The 14,485-nt window shown below is 34.2% G+C and overlaps 1 protein-coding gene across 3 annotated transcripts in view; it reads left to right on the top strand.

The window, feature by feature from the left end:
- The first annotated feature begins 222 nt into the window (after positions 1–222).
- LOC149798257 (uncharacterized) overlaps positions 223–14,485 on the top strand; it is a 298,006-nt gene continuing 283,743 nt past the window's right edge. For 2 of the 3 annotated variants that reach the window (XM_089963392.1, XM_089963390.1), the window contains exons 1-3: positions 223–356; positions 3,419–3,580; positions 8,684–8,736. In XM_089963392.1, the coding sequence (XP_089819518.1) occupies positions 8,734–8,736 (3 nt within the window). In that variant the 5' untranslated portion in view covers positions 223–356; positions 3,419–3,580; positions 8,684–8,733. Of the gene's footprint in view, positions 357–3,418; positions 3,586–8,683; positions 8,737–14,485 lie in introns of all 3 variants that reach the window. The other variant, XM_089963391.1, reaches the window with a different exon arrangement.

Here is a 14,485-nt window from a genome sequence, read left to right as displayed (position 1 = left end):
GACTTGTGGGAATACAGAAATTAGCAGCTTGAAGTGCAGACTTTAGTTATTGCCAAAATCAGTGAAAGATGCAACGAGTCTTCACGTAAATGCCAGTGCATTGAAGAACACCATGATTATTTATATATGTGAGCTTTAAGCTTTGGCAGCCAGAGAATATTATATTATTATGTAAACAACAGTGAGGCAGTGTCTGGAATGCATCTCAGGTGTCTGCTTTGAAGTAGAGATCAGAGTTAGTTCTACTCTCTTCAACAAATGCTGCACTTCTATATTGTCTGTTCTGGATAATATTAGGGAGATATAAGGATTGTGTGGAAATTTTGCAAGATGGAGGTATATGTCCACTGTCACAGGTAGGCTTTAAAGATCAATTCAGGGTACAGTGAGATATGCTTGCATATGTAATGCAAGCAACAATTTTAATATCATATTGGGAAGCTTTATGAAATGGTTTCAGGTCAGTATTTCTTTTTAACCTCTATTTTGGGGATTTTATGTTTCTTTACCTTTTATTTATATACATTTTACAGAATTTTTGACATTTTATTTTTTAGCTTGTACTTTTGTTTTAATTTATTTGGAAGGGTTTATCTTTATTCGGCTATACATGTACATGCAATTATTTATTTATACGTTTAGAACTTTTAATCAGCACCAGATACAGTAAAACCTGTTATGAGAGACCGCCCCTTCTGCCAACCAAAAGTGGTCTCTCAAGACAGGTGGTCTCTCATAAGAGGTGTCTGAAAATGGACTGGTTTTCAGGGTCAATAGTTAGCATTGTTGAAAAATAATTAATACCCATACTCACTGTACATGTATCATATTCTTTATTCATGAATCTTGTTAAATAATGCATGCATTCCTCTCAAAATATCTTTATAAAATAAAGATATACATCTATCAAACAACGAGAATAAAATTTATATTTCAACATCACATTAATATGTACAAAAAATGAACAGTTAGATATGATGTATATATCTTATTTTATACACTTATTCACTATTTTTTAAAAGAAATCCATTATACTTCTTTGTTGACATGTTTTACTCAGCTCTTTGGTCTGAAGATGTATCTCAATTATTGCCTTTTCCTGAATCAACTTTCCACTTACTGGTATGTTTTTACTCCTTGCAACACAAAACCACTCCCATACTCGCTCGTTCAGATCTCCGTAAACTGTCCGTCGTGCCGTGGCATATTTCCTCTGTGCTTGTGCACCTTTCTGCCATTCGTTTCTAATGGACTTCTTGTCTTTGATTACATTTTGAACTTGCGTTTTACCGACGCTTTATCCTGACTGCTATTTTGCGAGTGGTCTCACCTTTTTAATTTCTTTCAATGACATTAATCCTTTCTTCCAGTGTTAAAATTTTTCTTTTTTTCAGCGGAGATTCTGCCGTTGTTATTAGTGTTGACGTTATAAAGACTATAGGTTTTGATCAGGTTTTGGGGAATTGTGGAATAAATATATATTATGTACCAATGAATGAAACCAAAATACATAATTAACTCATCAGGAAACAATACTGTACATTTATTTAAATCAACAGCGTTATAGCTCGATAAACAAATGTTCCGACCATCTGCACCCACGTAAACAGATTGTGGCTTGGTGAAACACTAACAAAAGAAATAAAAAATAATTCTAAAAAAATCCGGAAATGATTCTCACTTACTAGTATTAAAGACAATGAGCTCATTCACCCTCCAGGCATTATGGATTAACTGGAAAGCAAACGACGTACTCAAACCAACACTGAAGCCCTTTTAAACGATTTCTCACTTGGACATAAGGACTACCGGCGTTTTGTGAGTTTTCATACAGATAAAGAAAAAATACAAACCTCTAAATTGACTGCGTATATCCATCATTACTCCCTTTGATGTTACTCTTACTGGCTATTCACATGACTTCGGCACTACAATGGTGGTTAGTGACATGTACTTTAGTCTGGTTTACTGCAGTTTACAAATGACACCGTACGCTGGAGTTGTAAATTTCACAAAACTGGTACTGTAGCAAGACAAATTATTTTTAAATACTTTATTAGAGCAATCTTTGCTATTTTTGCCGTCTTTGTTACAAAGGATTAAATGATGGTTAGAGGTGTTTATCCCGATATATGGTTGTTCAACTATAGTGTTATTTAATGTGCACTTTGTTTGCATACTACATTTATCCCGAGCTCTAGTGTTTACAAAGGATTAAGTTAAGGTCAGTGGTGTCAATCTGTTTTGATTTTTTGGCGATGCGGTCGTTCATAGCAGTGTCAAAATGCATATTTTGCCAAGAAATCGCGGTCGCTGGTCGCGTTCAGCAGGTGGTCGTTCATAACAGAGCGTTTATATAGTAAAATCGATCCGTGCATTACGATTGCGGTCGGACATGACAGGTGGTCGCACATAGCAGAGGTCGCTCATGACAGGTTTTACTGTAGTCAGTGTTGTGCTGATGTGCCATACATGCATACATAAATTCATACATCCTTTAAAAAAGATTGGTGCTTTTACAACATTTAAACACTTACATTACTAGGGGGAAGATGCTTTTAAATATATGCTAGGGGAGAGGTGTTCAAACCAATACATGGACATATGGTGGTTATTACACTCCATTCAGGTAGTACGTTTAAATGTTGCAGAACAATCAAGAGCCTGAGCTTAGCTAAAATTTGAAAACAACAGGTTCATCCATCACTTTAGAAAGGAAAGTTGTAGGTTTGATGCCTTTTTCAGCACATGATAGGCTATACATAGTGGCCACAATAACTGATGTAGGAAGAACGAGGGAAAAAGCTGGTAAGAGCCACCAACCCATTGGAAGCTACTAGCAAGTTTTCTCATAACTACATTGGTTGTTTCCAAGACAAGAAAAGAAAGACTGTGATATTAAAATATGAGTTGTGTTTTTATTTGTTTGAAAAAAGATGACAATTATTAAGTTTTTTTTAATAATATGTAGCACTTTGCACTTGTTAGCTAAGGGCAGTCTTCATTAGGAAAGACTATTACTGGTAAGTGGTCTGCAGAGACCTTTTCAGTGTTCATGTGGTCCGCTGAAAAAAACGAGAACCACTGTGCAAGGGAACTATGATAAGTTTGAGTTCTAATCAAAACCCTACAAATATATAACATTCATGATATGATGTCTATGCAAAAATGTGCATAACCTGGGTCCCATATTTAGTGGATGGGAACATACAATAATTAGTTTCAGCTACTATAAGTTATAAGTTTATGAAAAAAAGCTGAACATAGTTCAATGCATTTTTCTTGGTTTATTTTGATATTTGAATTTGTTGTTTTCCAGAATTAGATTGATAAGTATACATACATACATACAGACAGACACACACACACACACACACACACACACACACACACTAATTTCATTTCTCTTTCATTTCAGTTTTTGGCCTGCCAGCCAAATTACTAGGGAATTCAGACAAGGAATTAAGTTGGCAGAGAATCAAAAGAAGTTATTGCTGTAGGAGGATGCTGTTTTGTATTGTAAGGAGCCAACATGTGGGTGTGATATAATACAGGGAGGCTGATGAGTTGTGGGAGTGTGGTAAGGTACAAGTGTGTATTTATGTTATTATATATATTCACGACAGAAGGTTATGAATGTGTCAGTGGCTTGATTTTGCATTATCATATTCCACACAGTAACATGGTGTAAATACTAATCAGGTTATATTGTTGAGGACAGGTGTATTTCACATAATGAGTAAACTTGGTGTAAATGCTGATTAGATCATTTGCATTGCTGTTGTGGACAGGTGTTTGTCACAACTGAGCAGTTTTCCTCCTTAGAGAACCTTGTCTCAGAAGGGGTATTAATTATTGTGGTCTCCCTCCTTAGAGATCTTTATGTCCGAATTGGTATTAATTAATATGTTGTCCGAAGTGGTATTAATTAGTATGTCCTCCCTCCTTAGATATCTTTGTGTCAGAAGAAGTATTCGTTATTATTTGTTTCTCCTTATAGTTTCCATTTGTCAAAATGGGTAATAATTATTGTGGACTCCCACCTTAGAGATTGTTTTCTCAAAAGGGATATTCTTGTGTCCTTGTTTGCTAAAAATACTTTTTATTTGCCTGTAACTTACTGAAGAAAGATTATTATACAGGTTAAAATTCTATTGAGCTTCAGTTTTTGGTATCGGTGGTCTGTTTTTAGGAGTCTGCAGAACATTAATAACATTTTGTTTCATTCAGTGTAAGAATTTGGATTAAATGTACACACAACAATCAGTAACTGGTGGAGTGTCCATATGTTGTAATTCTATTCACTAATGTTTCCAAATATTTTCTTGATTGTCCTGATCCCAATCTGAACCATCCGAAACACTTGAAGTTTGATCTCCTAATGCTTGCACATTGATATTTCTTCATTGTGCCGTAATTGTTCATTTTTATTTTTAAAGCTCCAATGTTGTCATTACATGGCAGATCACCAGAATAATACTTAATCATAAAAGGAATTGGTCCTAAACATCATTTTTTTGCCTTTGAAACTAGATAATATCGATGATTCATCACATTATGAGCCATGTAATGTCTTCCTCAAACTGGGAAACGGCCAAATAATCTGATGCTGATTGGTGATATCTGTGAGTCAACCGATTTCAGTGCATGGAACACAAGATTTGATACGTCACTATTGTAAACAGAAGATGTTTGATATGGTAGGGTGTATTTATGTGATCATTCTAGATTACTTTATTCCAAATATAATTAAATTGTTTATGACATGAAGGAAAAAGGTCAAGAATATTGTTTTGATACATGTAGAAATTTATTTAATTTCAAACTTCTCAGAGCTGCCTAAAAAAAACAGGCCTACTTTTTCTCCTTCCCTCTCTAATCATTGTATTCGCCATGTACATATGTTGTTGTTATTAATCACTATTGGAATTGGTAGCATGCATGACTCACTACTTTTGGAGTACTCCCAAAAGCAAGTGATCATATGAATGTTGTTTTTAAATCTAACATTTTGATTATTTCAAAAAATGGTTAATGTGAGGTAGTTTTTGTAACAAATTATTTCCTTCCTTCCAGACTTTAGTTACATTGGTAGAATGGTGACACAAAAAAAACAGTGGCATTGGGGCCGTAATGTTACACTTGGTGTAGTATATGTATGTGCTGAACATAGAAACAGTTTACATATCAGATTTTTTTCCTAGTCTTTGAGAGACGTACAGAACATTGAGAATAATGCATGATAGCATAGTGGTTATGAGCATTGAGAATAATGCTTGATAGCATAGTGGTTATGAGCATTGAGAATAATGCTTGATAACATAGTGGTTATGAATACTGAGAACAATGAATTATAACATAGTGGTTATGAATATTGAGAACAATGAATTATAACATAGTGGTTATGAAGATCGAGAATAATGCATGATAGCATAGTGGTTATGAATACTGAGAACAATGAATTATAGTGCTTATGAATATTGAGAACAATGAATTATAACATAGTGGTTATGAAGATCGATAATGATGCATGATAGCATAGTGGTTATGAATACTGAGAACAATGAATTATAACATAGTGGTTATGAATATTGAGAACAATGAATTATAGCATAGTGGTTATGAATACTGAGAACAATGAATTATAACATAGTGGTTATGAATACTGAGAACAGTGAATTATAACATAGTGGTTATGAATACTGAGAACAATGAATTATAACATAGTGGTTATGGACATCGATAATAAGGCATGATAGCATAGTGGTTATGAATACTGAGAACAATGAATTATAACATAGTGGTTATGAATATTGAGAACAATGAATTATAACATAGTGGTTATGAATACTGAGAACAATGAATTATAACATAGTGGTTATGAAGATTGAGAACAATGAATTATAACATAGTGGTTATGAACATTGAGAACAATGAATTATGACATAGTGGTTATGGACATCGATAATAAGGCATGATAGCATAGTGGTTATGAACATTGAGAATAATGCATGATAACATAGTGGTTATGAACATTGAGAATAATGCATGATAACAGTAGTTATGAAGATCAAGAATAATGCATGATAGCATAGTGGTTATGAAGACTGAGAACAATGAATGATAACACAGTGGTTATGAATATTGAGAATAATTCATGATAGCATAGTGGTTATGAAGACTGAGAATAAGGCATGATAGCATAGTGGTTATGAAGATTGAGAATAAGGCATGATAGCATAGTGGTTATGAACATTGAGAATAAGGCATGATAGCATAGTGGTTATGAAGACTGAGAATAAGGCATGATAGCATAATGGTTATGAACACTGAGAATAAGGCATTATAGCATAGTGGTTATGAACACTGAGAATAAGGCATGATAGCATAGTGGTTATGAAGACTGAGAATAAGGCATGATAGCATAGTGGTTATGAAGATTGAGAATAAGGCATGATAGCATAGTGGTTATGAACATTGAGAATAAGGCATGATAGCATAGTGGTTATTAAGACTGAGAATAAGGCATGATAGCATAGTGGTTATGAACATTGAGAATAATGCATGATAGCATAGTGGTTATGAAGACTGAGAACAATGAATGATAACATAGTGGTTATGAATATTGAGAATAAGGCATGATAGCATAGTGGTTATGAAGACTGAGAATAAGGCATGATAGCATAGTGGTTATGAAGATTGAGAATAAGGCATGATAGCATAGTGGTTATGAACATTGAGAATAAGGCATGATAGCATAGTGGTTATGAAGACTGAGAATAAGGTATGATAGCATAATGGTTATGAACACTGAGAATAAGGCATTATAGCATAGTGGTTATGAACACTGAGAATAATGCATGATAGCATAGTGGTTATGAACACTGAGAATAATGCATGATAGCATAGTGGTTATGAACACTGAGAATAAGGCATGATAGCACAGTGGTTATGAACACTGAGAAAAAGGCATGATAGCATAATGGTTATGAACACTGAGAATAAGGCATGACAGCATAGTGGTTATGAACACTGAGAATAAGGCATGATAGCATAGTGGTTATGAACACTGAGAAAAAGGCATGATAGCATAATGGTTATGAAGACTGAGAATAAGGCATGATAGCATAGTGGTTATGAACACTGAGAATAAGGCATGATAGCATAGTGGTTATGAACACTGAGAAAAAGGCATGATAGCATAATGGTTATGAAGACTGAGAATAAGGCATGATAGCATAGTGGTTATGAAGACTGAGAATAAGGCATTATAGCATAATGGTTATGAACACTAAGAATAATGCATGATAGCATAGTGGTTATGAACACTGAGAATAATGCATGATAGCATAGTGGTTATGAACACTGAGAATAATGCATGATAGCATAATGGTTATGAACACTGAGAATAAGGTATGATAGCATAGTGGTTATGAACACTGAGAATAATGCATGATAGCATAGTGGTTATGAACACTGAGAATAAGGCATGATAGCATAGTGGTTATGAACACTGAGAATAAGGCATGATAGCACAGTGGTTATGAACACTGAGAAAAAGGCATGATAGCATAATGATTATGAAGACTGAGAATAAGGCATGATAGCATAGTGGTTATGAACACTGAGAATAAGGCATGATAGCATAGTGGTTATGAACACTGAGAAAAAGGCATGATAGCATAATGGTTATGAAGACTGAGAATAAGGCATGATAGCATAGTGGTTATGAAGACTGAGAATAAGGCATTATAGCATAATGGTTATGAACACTAAGAATAATGCATGATAGCATAGTGGTTATGAACACTGAGAATAATGCATGATAGCATAGTGGTTATGAACACTGAGAATAAGGCATGATAGAATAGTGGTTATGAACACTGAGAATAAGGCATGATAGCATAGTGGTTATGAATACTGAGAATAAGGCATTATAGCATAATGGTTATGAACACTGAGAATAAGGCATGATAGCATAGTGGTTATGAACACTGAGAATAATGCATTATAGCATAGTGGTTATGAACACTGAGAATAAGGCATTATAGCATAGTGGTTATGAACACTGAGAATAAGGCATGATAGCATAGTGGTTATGAACACTGAGAATAAGGCATTATAGCATAATGGTTATGAATACTGAGAATAAGGCATGATAGCATAGTGGTTATGAACACTGAGAATAAGGCATGATAGAATAGTGGTTATGAACACTGAGAATAAGGCATGATAGCATAGTGGTTATGAAGACTGAGAATAAGGCATTATAGCATAATGGTTATGAACACTGATAATAATGCATGATAGCATAGTGGTTATGAACACTAAGAATAATGCATGATAGCATAGTGGTTATGTTGGATAATTTAATTATATGCATGATAAAGGAGCTCATCCCTTTGTTGTGTTCACTCATAGCTTCTGTGATCTTAGACACTTTTTAATTATTCACCATTGTTATAAAAACATGTATTTTTCTTGATATAAAGACTGCTTATGTCATCTCTGCTTCTGTTTTGTATCTGATTATCCACAAACATTACAGGGTCAGAATTCTTTGTTTCCTTTTGCAAATCTATTGGGAATTTTTCAGATTAAGATATATAATATTTGCCTCAATTTTTGGGAGGAAATAGAACCAGCTACACTGTATGGTATGACCCCTTTTTTTGTATTTCAGGTCCTTGGGAATACCTAAGAGCACATGATTCTGCCCGAGTATCTACAGAAATGGTTTGTGTCACATGCATTGTCATAGTTAACTATGAATTTTGGGATTAACTATTATGTGGATTGTGCTGCCTGTGCTATAATACAGTTAATTATGAATCTTAGATTGGCTATAATATGGGTTGGGCCATATGTACCATCATACAGTTAATTATGAATCGTGGAATTAGCTATGATATGGGTTGGGCCATATGTACCATCATACAGTTAATTATGAATCGTGGAATTAGCTATAATATGGGTTGGGCCATATGTACCATCATACAGTTAATTATGAATCTTGGAATTAGTTATATGGGTTGGGCCATATGTACCATCATACAGTTAATTATGAATCTTGGGATTAGCTATGATATGGGTTGGGTCATATGTACCATCATACAGTTAATTATGAATCTTGGAATTAGCTGTAATATGGGTTGGGTCATATGTACCATCATACAGTTAATTATGAATCATGGAATTAGCTATAATATGGGTTGGGCCATATGTACCATTATACAGTTAATTATGAATCTTGGAATTAGCTATAATATGGGTTGGGTCATATGTACCATCATACAGTTGATTATGAATCATGGAATTAGCTATAATATGGGTTGGGCCATATGTACCATCATACAGATAATTATGAATCTTAGATTAGCTATAATATGGGTTGGGCCATATGTACCATCATACAGTTAATTATGAATCTTAGATTAGCTATAATATGGGTTGGGCCATATGTACCATCATACAGTTAATTATGAATCTTGGGATTAGCTATAATGTGGGTTGGGCCATATGTACCATCATACAGTTAGGTATGAATCATGGAATTAGCTATAATATGGGTTGGGCCATATGTACCTTCATACAGTTAATTATGAATCTTGGGATTAGCTATAGTATGGGTTGGGTCATATGTACCATCATACAGTTAGTTATGAATCTTGGGATTAGCTATAATGTGGGTTGGGCCATATGTACCATCATACAGCTAATTATGAATCTTGGGATTAGCTATAATGTGGGTTGGGCCATATGTACCATCATACAGTTAGGTATGAATCATGGAATTAGCTGTAATATGGGTTGGGCCATATGTACCTTCATACAGTTAATTATGAATCTTGGGATTAGCTATAATATGGGTTGGGCCATATGTACCATCATACAGTTAGTTATGAATCTTGGATTAGCTATAATATGGGTTGGGCCATATGTACCTTCATACAGTTAATTATGAATCTTGGGATTAGCTATAGTATGGGTTGGGATACACATACACACACACCATCATAATAACGTAGCTGCCAAGTGTCCCATTTTTTCTGTATTTGGCCCATATTTTGGACCTGAATACGCTGTACATTTCCTTGTTAAAAATCTGATTTTTAATTAAATTTAAAAAATTACTTCCGATTTTCTGTTTAGAATGGGTTTCTGGTTCCATTATGAGAGTAAACATATTGCATGTATATAGGGATAGAGGGTTCTAAAATACACCAGTCTTTAACCACCAATTTGGATTGTGCAAAGCCGTTGCAGCTATCACTGTATCTTATTTTTGTAATATTAAACTTCTAGTCCTGTTGAAAAGGAAAGCAGAAGATTCAGAATTTTCTCCAGCGAAAAAGAGAGAATAGAACTGGAAGGACATTGGTGCCATCTTGTTTAGATTTGTGAAACCATCTAGTAAAGCAGAAAACCTTTCATTTTGCAAATTGTGTATTTGTGATTTCACTATTAGGCATGAGAGGTATCCATAACATGAAACAGCTATATAAAAAAAACTTCATCTTGCTGATGCTTCATCAACAACACAGCATGAATTTACGTTGTTTATAAATACCAGAGAGAATCTTGATGTAATTTGATCAGAAGTTTGTTCTACTAAATTTCTTTTAGAAATGAACCTTCCTTTTTCATACAATAGTGTTGCTGGCGATTTATTTTGCACACTTTTTTCAGCCAGTAAAATCATGAAGAATTAATTGTGTACTAGAATGAAAACAGTTCATTAAAAAATAAAAAGTTGCATGAATTCAAATCCTCAGTGAACGATGGTACATTGGAATTGATAATGATTGAAAAAAACAAGTTGTGGAAAAGGCTCCTAACAGCCTGTGTCTTGAATATGAGTGTTTTGCACTCTTGCACCTTCTGAATGGGCACCTGAATGGAATAGAATGCCCATTCAGAAGTTGCAAGAGTGCAACATGTGCATCTTTGACATTAAGCAATTAAGTTATTTTCATATTTTACTGATGGTTATAGATGTTGTCAATAGTTACATGTGCATTAAAGTTGTAAAAAATCAGTAGTTGTTCTTTAAAATCAGTATTTTTGTCATAAGCAGTCAGTATTTTTGTATTCTGGTGCTGGCAGCTATGTAATGAATTATGATTTTTAGGATTATTTATATCAGGGGTGCACAACCCCTGGCCCATGGGCCGCATCCAGCCCACAAACATGTTCTGTCCAGCCCTCAGGACAAATTAAAATAACACAGAAATCTGGCCCATGAACAGTAATTATATTAAAGAAATTAGTGTTTGTTTCCCTCGAGTGGTCTTAGAAAATGCAATCTGGCCCATGGCCGAAAAAGGTTGTGTACCCTTGATCGTTGTTATATTATGAATCATAGGATTAGCTAATTATGGGCTGTGTCACATGTGCCATCATACAGTTAATTATGAATCATAGAATTAGCTAAATATGGGTTGTGTCACATGTGCCATCATACAGTTAATTATGAATCATAGAATTAGCTAAATATGGGTTGTGTCACATGTGCCATCATACAGTTAATTATGAATCATAGGATTAGCTATAATGTGGGTGGTGTTACACACACGATCCTAGTTAATTATGAATCTTAGGATTAACTTTAATATGATTTTTAGTCCTTAGAATAAAAATAGATGGTAATTTCAACAAAATAAATTGAGCTTTTAATCCAAGGAGTGCCTTGCCGTGTGCAGCCTGTTTAAGGTCTTTGCTTTTATCTTGAAGGACTACACATTACATTTATTTGAATGGGTTTATCTTCCTAAAAAATGATGCAATTTCTCACAGTATATTTAAAGAATTATGCTTAGTAATTGCCACTGTATAGCCAGGTTTGTGCTGACATGCAATTGTACCCGATATGCACAGATAGATGAATACCATTTGGTTCACTTTTTTGTTTGTTTTTCTGTTGAATAACCATCTTAAAGGATTAACACATCAAATTGATAGTTAACGTTTTGCAGATCTTTCATGTACCAGGTAGTTGTTGATTTTATTATTCTTTATGGAGGATTAATACATCTACTGTACAGTTAGGAAAAGTTATTTATCAGCTTATGTTATTTGAAAAATGACACAGCTGTATAAAGGGATACAAAATGATAAGTATGGTACAAAAGTGACATATAGCTGTACAAAGTGATACGAAATGATACATTATGGTACAAAAGTGATGCACAACTGTAAAAGTGATACAAAATGATACTTTATGGTACAAAAGTGATACACAACTGTACAAAGTGATACTAAATGATATTTATGGTACAAAAGTGACACGGCTGTACAAAGTGATACAAAATGATACTTTATGGTACAAAACTGATACATGCTTCAGCAGTGTCGTCATAATCAAAATAATAGTTAAGTTTTATGAAAGGCTTGCTTGTAATGCTCATTTTCATTAGTGATTTTGCATATAATGTTTATAATAAAATTTTACCACATTTCAGTGATCAATATTATACCATTGATGGTGGCTGGAAGTGCATTTGTTTTGAATAGAAGACTTACTGATTTTCATTTCTTACCAAAAGAAACCTGTTGCACACCACAGTGTTAAAGATTGGCAAATTACCACCCCTGTTGCAGTGTCCAAAGCTAGAGATACTATTCCAAACTTGTGTCATAGTTTCTGTATCCTTCAGTAATTTATAGAGGTTCAGTATGGAGCTTTGTCAAGGCGTACCCTTATTGAGTGACTAAGGAGTAAAATGTACATTTCCAGGAATGGTTAGGAATGATGAGTTTCTTTAGAATAGGGAGCTAAATGTACATTTCCAGCAATAGTTGTCAATGATAACTTTTTTAGAATGAAAATGTCATAATATTTAAGCATATGAATTGATAATGTATGTAACCATCCATTCTATGAATTGATAATGTCTGTGTCCATCCAGTATATGAATTGATAATATCTATATATCAATCAGTTTATGAATTGATAAGGTCTGTGTTTCATTTCAGCCTGTGTCAGTATATCTCAATTAAATGTGCAAACAGTAATAATAATTGGGTTAGGGTTTGCTCAGTGCAGGGGCCCCGAGTGGCCGAGTGGTCTAAAGCGCTCTCTGTTACGGATCACTGCCATCTCACCTCTGTCTGCATGGGTTCGAGTCTCGGATTCGGCCAATGTGGGTATGTGAGAAAGCTTGCCAGTAGCTTCTCGTGTGTCGGTGGTTCTTCCCGGGGTTTTCCCCGGGTTCTTCCTCCACCATTAATACTGGCCGCCATGCATAGCCTATCATGTGCTGAAAAATGGCGTTAAATCCCACAACAACAACAACAATGCTCAGTGCAATTGCTCAGTTGTATAACATTGCCTGCCTAGTTTTTCATTTACTATTGTCTTCATTGTCATGTAATTTGAGCTTTAGATGTGCAATGAGGGGTTAGTCCTGAATTTGTGTTGAAATATATTTAAAAAATGGATGATTGTAAAGCTACAAGGTTTGATATGATTGGCTTTTAAAGGCCAAAGTAGCAGTTATAACTTTCATTAGGTCTAATAAATTTCCACAGACATGGAAAACTGCCAAGGTTATACCATTGCATAAAGCAGGTACAAAAGATGATGTAAATAAATACACACCCATCTCTATCCTTCCTTGTCTCTCCACATTACTAGAAAAATATGTCCATTAATCTTTTCACCACTTTTATGAACACTTACAAACTTATGATAATCAGTCGGGCTTTTGACAAAATCACTCATGAAACTGAACATATGTCTATGATTGATTAAATGAATGACAGCATTAGGTAAAAGAAAAATGGTTGGCAGCATTATGGTTGATTTTTGTAAAGCTTTTGATCACTAATAGTTCCCTTGAAAAACTGAAAAATCTTTTAATCCAATAAAAACTCCCAAAACTGGTTTACTTATTACTCTACTGATACAGTGCAAAAGAAGTATCTTTAAATAGTCAACGTTCTGAAAGTAAAAATCTCAATTGTGGATTAGTACAGGGATCCATCCTCAGATCTGTTATTCATTCTATTTATCAATGACTTATCTCTTGAGATTGAAAATTCAGTTTCTTCCACTGACCTTTATGAACATATATTCCTTGTCAGTATAGGGTCATCTCTTATTTAAAAAAAATGTATTCAGCCATATCTGGACTATTGTAATGTAATTTGGAGTAATAACTCCTATTCGGACATAAAAAAAACTTCAAAGACTTCAGAAGAAGACATAACATTTAATTCTAGATCAGTGTATATACAATTTTCAGGATGCAGTGAATAATATTAAAATTTTAACAATACATGGAAGAATATTTTGTTTGGAAAGGCCAAATTTATGTATAAAGTGTCAATCTACCTAAAAAAATATCTCTCACTACAGGGATGCTGATGGTACTCCAGATTTAAAGTCTGTAAGAAGTAAAAATTACATTATACCAAGGCCAAAGAAAGGATTATTTTTTTAAAAAAAGTTTTCAATATACTGGTCCACTGGTATGGAACAACA

The sequence above is a fragment of the Sinohyriopsis cumingii genome, chromosome 6, assembly GCF_028554795.1.
Source record: "Sinohyriopsis cumingii isolate HCF-2022 chromosome 6, ASM2855479v2, whole genome shotgun sequence".
Lineage (NCBI taxonomy): Eukaryota > Metazoa > Mollusca > Bivalvia > Unionida > Unionidae > Sinohyriopsis > Sinohyriopsis cumingii.
This window is presented reverse-complemented; position numbering and strand designations above follow the sequence as displayed.